This window comes from Podarcis filfolensis, assembly GCF_964270895.1.
Source record: "Podarcis filfolensis genome assembly, chromosome: 6".
Lineage (NCBI taxonomy): Eukaryota > Metazoa > Chordata > Lepidosauria > Squamata > Lacertidae > Podarcis > Podarcis filfolensis.
The window spans coordinates 63,270,898-63,283,283 of NC_139609.1; the positions used below are offsets into that span (position 1 = coordinate 63,270,898).

At 43.0% G+C, this 12,386-nt stretch overlaps 1 protein-coding gene across 6 annotated transcripts in view; it reads right to left on the bottom strand.

Annotated features, from left to right (window-relative positions):
• Nucleotides 1-12,386, bottom strand: part of KCND3 (potassium voltage-gated channel subfamily D member 3) — a 278,646-nt gene that overhangs the window by 70,404 nt on the left and 195,856 nt on the right. For all 6 annotated transcript variants that reach the window (XM_083617427.1, XM_083617428.1, XM_083617429.1 and 3 more), the window contains exon 3: nt 634-796. In XM_083617427.1, the coding sequence (XP_083473553.1) occupies nt 634-796 (163 nt within the window). The remainder of the gene's footprint in view (nt 1-633; nt 797-12,386) is intronic.

Sequence of the window (12,386 nt, forward strand, 5' to 3'; positions counted from 1 at the left end):
AGTGAACAGCATTTTCCAACTCGACATCTGTGATGACCCTTGGATGTTTCACTTGATCTTGCCATTCTTGAGTGATTAAAGTGCATGTGTTTTTTAAGAAGTGATTAAAGTGAGGCCCATTTTTTAAAAAAGTTTATTGGGCTGAAGAGAGGTAACTTCTGCCATACAATTTCTGCAGGGCTCATTATCAGTGACAATAGTATCATGTATGCAAGAGGGCAGCCTGACTACAAAACCGGTAATCCCCAGTTATGGGGAACTTAATGCTGACCATTGAAGTGCAAAACATGCTCATATAAGGTACAAGGAGGGTTCCGATAGGTGCAGAGTAAAGTTGCATTTCAAGAACTATGGTTGGGTGGGGAGATGGTGAGGTGCTGGGGTGGCAGAAGGTAAGAGGATAAAATAGGTATGATGATGTATTTTGCCTGTATAGCATGTGTGCCAATGGGAAGCTCTTGCAAACTCTTAAGACTCTGTTTGGGAATAAAATCAGATTAACTGGACTTGAACCCCCTGGGGAAATTCATCCCCCATAGCTGTTTTGCTAGACCTTGCCAGGATCAGTGAAGTAGCATCAGAGTTGATGATATCCCAACATGCAGCATCGCTTTCAGTGCATTTGCCTCTTACCTTTTGTGCTCGTCGCTTGTCAGCTCTTTGATTCTGATGGTAGATCCGGCTGAAGTTGGAAACAATAACTGGGACTGGGAGAGCAATGACAAGCACCCCACTCAGGGAGCAAATGGAGCCAAATATCTTGCCAGCAATCGTTTTGGGCACCATGTCTCCATAACTGGTGAAAGAGAAAGCAACAAAACAAGATGGCAGCATTAGGGCAAAGCTGATTGGATGAGACATTTGCAAAGTCAGCCAGCTGTAAATTGAAATTAGGACATGGGGCATTAATCATGTAGTTCGCTCTTGCATCTACGCCTTTGGTTTCATACATTTAATGATTCATCAAAGTATTTCTATAGCACCCTCCTGCAAAAACATCATGATGGCAAATAGCAACAGCAGCAACAAAACCCTTAAAAATAAAATCATTAAAATGACTGGCTACTCAGTAACATTTTAAACAACGACACAGTCTTGTTTGTATAAATTCCCAGTTCAGGGGCCCCTATGATGACTAGGACATTAACATGTTTGTGTGTGTGGAAATAGGAGTTTAAACTCTTTCTCCCCAGCTGTAATCATGATTCATACTGGGAGTTCTGTATCTGCAATTTACATTGGTTTTTAAAAAAGAAGACGCTCTCATTGTCTTGCATGCTTGTATTGCAATATATATATATATAATTCCTAAAGTTCCCCTGAATTTGGACTGTGTGTGTGTGTGTGTGAACAGGCTATTGGGCACCACAAGGGAGAGGGGAGATATACACACCACTGCATCTGCCCTAAAGTCTCTGCAATGCTATTTAGATCTCACCTTCACTGGTTTATTGTGGCAACAGCCTGCTTCATCAGATGCTCAGTGTAGCACTTTGGTAGAATAAACCCCTGTGGCTGAGTGCATAAAAGCAATCTAGAGCTCTGTGAAAATGACAGATGAGACTGTGGACCAAGTCTGCTTACTTTACATTCATAACAATCACATGCTGATGGATGAGCTGTTTCAGTTTTACCTGGTTTTCTTCCAAGCCATCCTGGACCTACCTATTCACAAAAAAAAAAGAAACTCCACAAGTTGATTTCATGTTTTGCATGACATTGTTTTCCCCTCATTGTTTTTTCTTTGTTTGCAATATACATAATTCATGAAAAGTGATTCATATACAGCTGATTATTTTTTTTACAATCCCAGCCCCCACAGAAGCACCATATGCCTACTTAGTTACATTTAACTTTTAAGTCCTTTCAGCTTTTAAACAAAAGTGCCATTCCATAAATCACCATGTGCTCTCAGAGGCCTAAAGCCATGTTCTATTGATGTTGCAAATGTAAAAAAAACTATGCCAAGCTGATTGAAAGTTAGTGATTTCCTTGTTTATTGTTGTCCTGATTATCCATCTTTCAAACCATATGCAGGTGCTTCAGTTGTTATCTAATTCAGTGTTTCTCTGACTTCTTTCCCCCTCATGAACCACTTGAAGGCTGCTGAGAGTCTTGGCAGACCATTTAATGCCTTTTCTGCCTCTTGCAGCAATTAGAATTCACAGCCCTGGATGCTGTATGATTCCTAATTGTATTTTTGGACACTTTGTGGACCACCTGACCACCTGAATGAAGGTAGCACAACACTGGTGATCCCTGGACCAAAGTTTGGGGGCCACAGATCTAAGTAGTGGACATGCCTGCATCATTTCTAATGGCTGCTTGCACATTGGAGTGTTGGAGAGTGCAACACTGAACTATATAAACCCCTAAGGTGATAAACACATATTGAATCCAAGGTGATACCTTTCAGCGTGGTAACAGATGGTACCCAGTTACAATTCAGAATCCTGAAAAGGTGTGCTGTGATGTGCTGGGATCATGACTGATGGGCCAGTCAGCTAGAATTAAAGAGATCCAATCATCTGTGCTGCATTATAGGGGAATGTGTCATGCTCAACTGTAAATCAGGATTCAGAATCCCAATTACCTTAGCTGTAATATGGCACTCGGTAAGCCAGGGCAGTCAATCATACTTGTTAGTCCAGAGCAGTTGCTGCCCTGTATGTTTCATTAGGGAATAACAGCCAGAGTTCTCTTTATAGCACTAGCAAGGAGAATCTCAACTGAGGCATGGAACACCTATCCAAAGCATCATAGAGGAACGCATGAAAGATTGCTCTGGTAGCTCACAAAATAGGACAAACTATGTAAAGGGAGTGCATTTTTGGTGATACTTTCCTTGCATAAGATAAAAAAAGAAGAAGAATGAAGCTGAGCTGGAAGTTCCCTTCTGCAAGCTGCAAGGGATATTGACACCCAAAAGAGGGAACTGCATCAGAAGAAGAAGAAGAAGAAGAAGAAGAAGAAGAAGAAGAAGAAGAGAAGGCAAAAGATGTCACAGGTAAAGGTAAAGGTAAAGGGACCCTGACCATTAGGTCCAGCCATGACCGACTCTGTGGTTGCGGCGCTCATCTTGCTTTATTGGCCAAGGGAGCCGGCGTACAGCTTCTGGGTCATGTGGCCAGCATGACTAAGCTGCTTCTGGCGAACCAAAGCAGTGCACAGAAACGCTGTTTACCTTCCCGCTGGAGCAGTACCTATTTATCTACTTGAACTTTGACATGCTTTCAAACTGCTAGGTTGGCAGGAGCAGGGACCGAACAATGGGAGCTCACCCCGTCGCGGGGATTTGAACCGCCGACCTTCTGATCTGATCGGCATGTCCTAGGCTCTGTGGTTTAACCCACAGCGCCACCCACATCATAGGTTTGCATAAATTTTGCATTTGCTTTTTTATATGCATAGCTGCAAATCTGGGAATGCTGATTATAATTCAATTGGACATACATTCAGGGACAGCCTACTCATTAAGGAGAGGCTGTTGTCTCAGGTGGCAGATTCAGCCCCCTCTGCTGCCGCTTGCCGTGCCCACCTCTGGCTGCTTCCTTTGCCTTTGCCTCTGCATCATGCATACACTTGTGTAGGTTATAGGGTCACCCAAGACAGAAGCTTATAGCAAAGAGGCTAGGGGACAAAGGGGGTTGCATATGAGGTGTTGTACTGGCATTTTTGCTGAATACCAGACCCATAGCACCCATAATAGTTCTAGCTAGTTTTCTAGTTCTGTTTATTAAAAAGGAATGGGCTGAATCTCATAATCTTGACTGCCAGCATAATTCAGAAAAATGCAAATGGATAAAAAAAAAAAGCCGGATTACAGGGGGTTGCTACCTTGGTGATAAACTATTGGGTTAAATTATAAATAGCATTTTGCTTATTTCACTATGTGCTATAGTTTATTAGTACAGTGGTATCTCAGGTTAAGAACTTAATTCATTCTGGAGGTCTGTTCTTAACCTGAAACTCTTCTTAACCTGAGGTACCACTTTAGCTAATGATGCCTCCCGCTGCTGCTGCGCCGCCGGAGCATGATTTCTGTTCTCATCCTGAAGCAAAGTTCTTAACCCGAGGTACTATTTCTGGGTTAGCAGAGTCTGTAACCTGAAGGGTCTGTAACCTGAAGCATCTATAACCCGAGGTACCACTGTACTGGTGTAGTGTGGACGTTTGGGTGTTGTTTTGTTTTTTGTTTTGTTTTGTTTTAATCATGCTTTGAATGAGCTATTTCCCCCTCTGTGGAAATGATAGCCTTCAGCTAAATAATAATGATTTGAAATTGAAATTGAAACTTTCGGCGGAAAAATGTTCTCAGCACCTTTAGGAACCAGCTAAATTAGTGGTTTCCAAAGCAAACTGTACCATTCCCTGGGAAGGGGATTTCCCAAGGGCTGCTAAGAAGCAAGGGGGTGGCAGAGGGGCACTGGAGATGACTATCTGACTTTGAACAGTTGGTATCAGTGGATCAAGTTCATTAATTTTGTTGATTTAATTAAACTAAATAATTTTAATTGGATTTAGAATAAATGTGCACTTAATTGTTTTGAATTTATTGTGTTATTATCTTCCTTAATGGGTCGTGTAAACCATTATTCCGAACAATGCTTTTTATAGGGTAGATGGCACTAGGCATGAGTTTATGGAACCAAAGGGATGGTAGTGCCCCAAATTTGGAACCACGGAGCAATATCAAAATTCATCTCTGAGCCTCCTGTTTTAAAACACATTCTGCCCAAGAGTCTCATGCCAGCACAAGAGCAGAGGAAGCTAGTTACTTTTGATCAAAACGGAACACCAGAAGCAGAAAGATCTGTATCTCTGAACTGAATTTGTTCAAAATCCTCCCCAATGGAACAAAATGGCGGCCCACTCTTCCAGACCGTCTCGCCAAGTCTGTATTTGCTGTCTCTTGCTCTTTTCACTTCTTCTGTGAAAGTGGAAGGCAGGCAGGGCAAAGCTCTAAAATAAAATCTCATGACACTGATCAGCTCTTGACTGCTGAGCTACCTTGTCCCTAGAGAAAGGCTTCCAGTGAATCCCCGAAAGCTGTGTGAGAGAGTGGCTCAATGTATGTGTGTGTAATTTTCAGAGTTCTGTAAATGCTTCACACATCATCAGCTGAAACCTAATTGTACCACACAGAGGCTTTGGGCTGGATTCGTCTAAGGCAAATGCACCAAAGCCTATTGCAATGGCTATGATCAATAAAACACTCTTTGCAGCTATTAACTTTTTAGACACCCTCTTATCCAAAGAGAGTTTAAAAGCCCTTGTTAAGCAACACTGCCTCAGCTGATGTCTCCTTTTGCTGCTCCCAAACAAGGCGAGGCATCAAATTAATCATATGCTGCGGATTTGAACTTGCAAACCCGGAGTGCTATTGAAAAGCTTTCTGCTGTTTACAGAGGACAGAACAATTGTTTGGTATAGGCTCCATTTTGATTGGTTTAGCTCAGTAGAACATTCATGCACATAAACTGTGAACCTTCTGAATACACAAGGCTTGAAAGGATAAGATATAAACCCACCCAATACCAAAAGGGTTAGTTTGGCATGATACTCGGATAAGAAGCAGCTTTCATGAATGACTAGATAGTTATGATATGAAACAGTCCAGTAGTACTGGTGTTTCTGTATCTTCCCATTCGTTCATTCTTCATTTTCAATGCAAAATCACTTTGCAAACCACAAACTGTACATGGTTGATGGTTGGCTTGGAGGGCCACACATTAGTTGTAATGGGAGAGAGAAGCCCATGGCTTTGGCCAATCGCTGTGTGAACTTCATATAGAAGTATCCAAAACACAAACTAGACTTTCACACTTATATGAGGGACTTCTAAACTATCACTCCCTAGCCAAATTTGTAATGCAGATAATTTAATGCTCTGGCATTTCATGAAACAGCTGCAGCTACAAAACACAAAACATAACACAAAACAATTTGCAAAAGAGAGAGAGAGAGAGAGGACCTTAACCCATTTCCTCATATGTCACAGTCAATTTCCTATCAACAGAGCAGATGTTTGATTCTTTGGCTCAGCCAGAGGGGACATAAACGGAAAGCTGGCAAAAGAGAAACTGTTTCTCCCCACTGCATTGGGGGCGGTGAGCAGCAAGCATACAGTCTTCTGATACAATCTGCACAGCACAGCCAAATACTGATCATTTGGGCTGTGAGGGTGACCACAGGCTTGACTGAGAGCTACGGTGGGTACTGGTAGCCATCCAATAATTCTTTGCAGTACTCAAAACAGAACCCAGTCTCCTGTAACCGGCTCAGTCTACAGATCATTTACTTTCCAATTCAGTTTCAACCAGGGCTAGTTCATGCATGCATGCACTCATCATTTGATGACTGTAACATCACTTGAGTACAAATGCATACCACAGGGTATGATGCCACCTCAAACACACCAAGAGTCGTGTCCAATGCTGCTAGCACAGCAGACTTCTGCTTGTGTAGCAGAACTCTGCCTTCCTTACTTTCCTCTGTAGCCCCCACACCTAGCACACCTTCAGTATCTGCTCCAGAGAGCATTCAGTGAGAGGAAATGAAGGGGAAGTCCCAATGAGCAAGTGGAGTTCTGCACATGCAGCTCTGGATACGGCCTCAAGTAATCATGGGATAAAAAGTAAAGGGATGCACCAGAATGTTTGAACCAATCAACCTATGAAAGCTACCTCTTCTGGGATTTTCTTTGGAGTCTGTTGATATAGTAAGTCACTTAAAAAATAAAAAAGCTGTCCCTTTTGTGCATCCGTTGATGCATTTACCAGTCTTAATACATTCCTGGTCACAATGTTTGCTAATCTCTCTCTTTTAGACGTAGCTTACAAGTTATGGAGAATCTGTAACCCTCCAGGTGCCAATGGACTCCCGACTCCCAACAGCCCCAGCTGGCATAGCCAATGGTCTGGAATGATGGGTACTGTAGTCCAGCAACACCTGAAGTGCCACAGATTCTCTCTCCTTGGTCTACATGGAAAGTTGTAACAGTGAAGATAGCTGGGAGAGGAAGATCCTGCCAATGCATAAGACAGATGTACTATGCATGTCATGGGTAGGGGGGACTTTTTGAGCCTGATGGCCACATTCTCTTCTAAGAAAAGTTCGGGAACCATGCGCCAATGGTGAGCAGGGCTAGAAGTAGGCAGAACAATTAACGTTAATTTTACCTTTGCACAGTAGGCTAGTTTCTACATATTTACACATTCTATCCTTCCTTCTTGTAAGCAATAAGCATCATCAAAGTTCAACGACACAGTCTAGCCTCTTCAAAACACTCAAAAACGATGCAGCACTAGTGAAGAGCATGGCCTGGGGAGAAGGTGCGTGCCAGAGGTGCATGTGGCCTGGGGAGATCCCAAGGGCCTGCAGAGAAGCCTGGAGGGCCACATTTGGGTGTGATATTCCCCATCCCTGCTGCATGCATTAAAACAAATGTCCTGTTTTCACGGTGTGGACTTTGAGGACCAATTGACTCACAGGTTGATTGCTTGGCATTTGATGACCTGGAGCTGAAAGGGTGGGCTAACTGCACTGAACAGCACAGAGCTTGAGCATTCACATGTGAAAATAGCGAAGACGAGGCAGATACAAAATGCTGAAGATTCATATGTGGACCCAGCCTTGAAATGTGATGAGTAGCCTTTGGGCGATTGTACCAACTCAGCATCATCCTGTCTCAAGCAGTTTTATTTTCAAGCTAGTACATTCATTGCTTCAGGTGGACAACAGAGTGGAACTTCCCTGACTGAATTTTGTGCATGAGTACGTGGCTTCCTAACTCCTTCATCAAAGAAGATTAACTTATAATGGAATAGTCATGCCCCTTCTGGCTCAATTAAAACTTCTGAAGCCAAGACCACAAAAACATGTTCTCTGTAATTAAAATGTGACTTGGTATAACTCTGTCGCCCACTCCTACCTTTTGGCTTCAGTTTCTAAGCAGTCTGTGGGTGCAGAGCAGGTTGATTCATACATTATGACAATGCAAAGCCTTTGCAAGTTGATTCTGAGTAGTTTGAATTCCTCATAAAGGAAACATCAGCCCTTGATGAGCTAAAACCTGGTCTCCACCGTAGATGGTCATTAAAGGTTCTTCTGAAACCATGGATTAAACACAACCGTAAAACAAAAGTATCCGTCATTGTGTGATCCACCTGAGGGAATGTTAAAATTGCCAACTTGCTCTTCTGAATGCCAGTCAGCTAATTATCCTCCGAGAAGAAAGGCCCAGTAATTGGGCCATGACCATATTATATATTCCTAGGAGCAAATGACGATCTGCTCTGCATAAGCAGATATGTAGTTTCTGCCAATCTCACAGTAGTAGGTGCTCTTGAAATTGGATCCAGGAACAAATAAATATATGGTTGGAATTGCTACTCAAAGTAGACCAATGCACATAAGTGAATCCAAGTTAGTTATGGCCAATAACTTCAATGGGTCTACTCTGAGAAGGACTAGCACTGTGTAACACCCATAGAGAATAATAATATAACTTATTTTAAAAAGGCCACAAAGCAGCAACTTCTTAATCAAACCCAGCATTGATTTTCAAACTGGGTCTCTGGGGCACCTGGGTTATTCTGACGCCAGTCAGGGGGTCCACCATGAGAGTACTAATCAGGGGCAGCTCTGGCATTAAGAGAACACTTATAAGCAGTGTGTATTTTAGGAAATGATGCCCCCAAAATGAGTAATTTTGTGAAAAAATACATACAAAAATAATTGAAATTTTCAAATTTTAAAAAACATGCATTGGACCACATGAAACTTTGGACCACAAAACCAAAATGGGTGTTGCTGAAATGTATTTGACCATAGCTGCTAAATCTTCACTATTGGTGGCATCTGTGGTTGGCTGGCACAATATTAATTGCTAGCTGCCTCCTTGTTTTTGTCCCTGATCAATAGTGCCAATACTACTAATAGCCTCACAGCCCATTTATAATAGATAAATTGCCGAGCAATCAAAAACATTGTATTTTCATGAGCATTAATTGGGCATTCTAAACCCATGTGTGTTCCACCCCCTGGTCCCTCAGCCAGGAGTCAGAGAACCTCGGAAGTCTTCATTAATTCATTTTTAAAAAGACAACTAATCACCTTGAAAGTTTTTGGTTTTTTTTAAAGGAAAGCCAACCAGCTAATAGTTCTGGTGAAAGCAGATTTTAAGTAATTAATCAATAGCCTCATTAGGGTTGCTGGGAGATAAAAGAGCATCTTATGATGAATGGCCAGAGGGCCTAACTTGCCCAGAAAGCAACATCAAAGCAGTCTAGGCCATAAAATGTTCTACCACTGCAGGCAAATGAAGAGCAGTCTTGTAGGTTAGGACACCACACCCTAACTTCAATGAATATAATCCTGGGGGAAATTGATCAATCTTTTTGTGCCCCAGTTCTAAAAAAGAAAAGAAAAAAAGCCTTTGCTTATTGCTTCATCCAGGGGATCTGAAGCTTTGTACCGTAACGTTTCCCTAAGATTCAAACTTGACCTGATATTCAGACCCAACATCAGCAGTCAAGCGGATCAGACACTGATCTGGTCAGTAGGAACCCTCACTGGCTTGACTTATCACAACTGTGTCATGGTGCTGAATCAGGATATTTAATCCTTTGTCTCCACCATGGTCCTGACCGAAATCATATACATACTGCACTGGTTATTTTCAATGGGAGTACAGCTTCCACTGGCAAGGGGTTGTGTGATTTCAGTTAGGACTACTGTGGGGATAAAAAGCTGAAGTCCCCTCTTCCATGCCACCATCCCCATCAGGATTCACCCCACCCCACCCTACCCTATGCCTACTTAAACAAAAATCAGCTGCACAAGCTTGAACTGTGTGACACACATAAATTTTGAAGTGGAGGAGCTCATCATGGCAGCCCAGATAGCCATGTCTCCCAGGAGAATCCAAAAAAGGGTGCTGAACTGTGCATCTTATAACAACCATGTAACACTGGTTTTTCAAAACTTCTGGTTGTCTGTATGCTACCAATATTTCTAGGTGTTACTGTTGACTGCTGAACCCTGGCAACCTGGGACCCAAATACCTGAAGAAACACCTTTGGTGGCATCCAGAGCTCTGCAGGAGAAGCCCTTCTGTTGGTTCTGCTGGTAACTGTGGTACAGGGCCTTTTCTGTGGCAGCCTCCTGGAAATGGGGTTCCCTCCCATCATAAAATGTGCCTGGTGTGGGCTTTGAGCCAGCTGAAGGCACCTCTCTTTATCAAGGCATTTGGAGACTGCTGATCAGAGTAACCCATTTGTAATTGGCGGACTGTTCTATGCTGTTCACATGGTATAGATTTTAGTACTCATCTTAATTTTTATTACTTTAGACTGTTTTATTGTTTGAATAATTTTTCTATGTGAGAAGAGCCCTGACATTACTTATGATGAAATATTTTGAACGAATTAATGCATGAACAGCAAAACTAAACACCTTCTACTACAGCAGTACAGTCAAACCTTGGTTCCTGAACATCTCCGTTATCATACGTCTTGACTCCTGAACGCCGAAAACCCGGAAGTAAATGCTCCGGTTTCCAAATGATTTTTGGAAGCTGAACGTGCTATGCAGCTTCTGTTTTGAGTTTCCTTATTGTATTGAGGCTTCTGCTTTCAGTTTTCAGTTGTCAAATGTTTTGGAAGTCAAATGGTCTTCCGGAACGGATTACGTTCGACAGCCGAGGTTTGACTGTACCACTTTTTTAAACCTTTATCTGTTGTTTTTTTTAAATAAACACTTTATATAGAGTTTGACTGCTCCCTTGCTGAACTGTTAAAGTGCATGAGCATTCATCTAGGACACTAAAAAGCACACCAAGCAAATAAAATAATGGCATTCTTGCCATTTCTCATACCTTTTGTCTTCTGCAAAAAGGCAATTCACAATGCAAGCCTAAGCAACTAACCCCCTTCGAAATAAGGTTATAATCTTAAAAGGCTGTGCACTCCTTTCTCCAGCACTGCAGTGCCACATTTCCCCCCTGAGCAGTTGAAACAAAACACAGGGTCAATTTCACTTCACAGCTTTTGAAAAGAAGTGAAATTGACAATATTCAGAAGCAATCCATCCATTTGCATTCCATTTAGTTTGAACTGAATGTGGCATTGCTAAGGTTTTCAGGAGAATCATGCTGAGGAGTCAAAGGGGTAGTCTTTGCTCAATCATGTTCATAAGCCCCTATTAGCTTCCAGGCACAACTCCAAGGTGCTGTTGCACTGCTACAGGAGCAAAAGCACCAGAAATAAATGTCAATATAACCTTATACACAACAGCTTGGATATGTGCTGAAAATGGGCTGGCTGCTCCATGCAAATGCAGCTGCTGTGAACTGACAAGCAGTCAAGCGAGAAAGTGAGAGGAGTAAGCAAATTCTTGGCTTGATTGGCCCACCTGCTTTCTATGCAGCACATTGCACAGAGGCAAAATAGGACGGTGGCTGGAGGGTTTCTTGCACCTAAGCAATCATACAAAGCACGTTGTTTACTTGACAAGATATAAACATTCTTCTTCTTATTGACTGAAAGGCTCTTCAGAAAACATTCTGTAGGCAATTTTTCCTGCTGCTGCAAAGATCTGCAGGGGGCACCAGGGCTTGTTTTGATGGATTAATATCATGCTGTGGCATCAAGCAAGGACCATGGTGTCTCCAAAATGAATATAAAGTAAATCATCTAGGACTAAAAATAGTATATTAAAAAACAAACAAAAAAACCCCATATTCATCATTATAGGACAGGAGTTTGGTCTACAGTGGTATCTCAGGTTAATTCAACTTAATCCGTTCTGGAGGTCCGTTCTTAACCTGAAACTGTTCTTAACCTGAGGTACCACTTTAGCTAATAGGGCCTCCCGCTGCCGCTGTGGCACGATTTCTGTTCTCATCCTGAAGCAAAGTTCTTAACCCGAGGTACTATTTCTAGGTTAGCGGAGTCTGTAACCTGAAGCGTCTGTAACCCGATGTACCACTGTACAACTTAGTTCACATGCCGGGTTTCTTGAATGTCTTGGGGTTAGCTGGAATCAGGGGTGAAGGAAGGCACCTGGTGTGGGGTGTTGAGGGAGAACTGCCCACAGGGATGGGGCAAACCTCCCAGCAGTGCACGCGCGGTGCCGCTACATACGGTGCATGTGTGGTGCCGCTACATATGGCACATGTGCAGCGCTGCTACATACCGGTGTCAGGGTGAGCTGCGCATGGAGGGGGTGATCTGCTGCGTGTTGCGGCATCGGTGGTGGGTAAGCTGCGTGGCGGGACGTGCGATCGGCATTGGGGCAGGCGATTCCCCATGAGCTGTAGTGTCGGGGCGGGTTTGTCTGCCCCCCTGCAGGGATGGTACCCGGGGTGCACCGCCCCCCCCGCC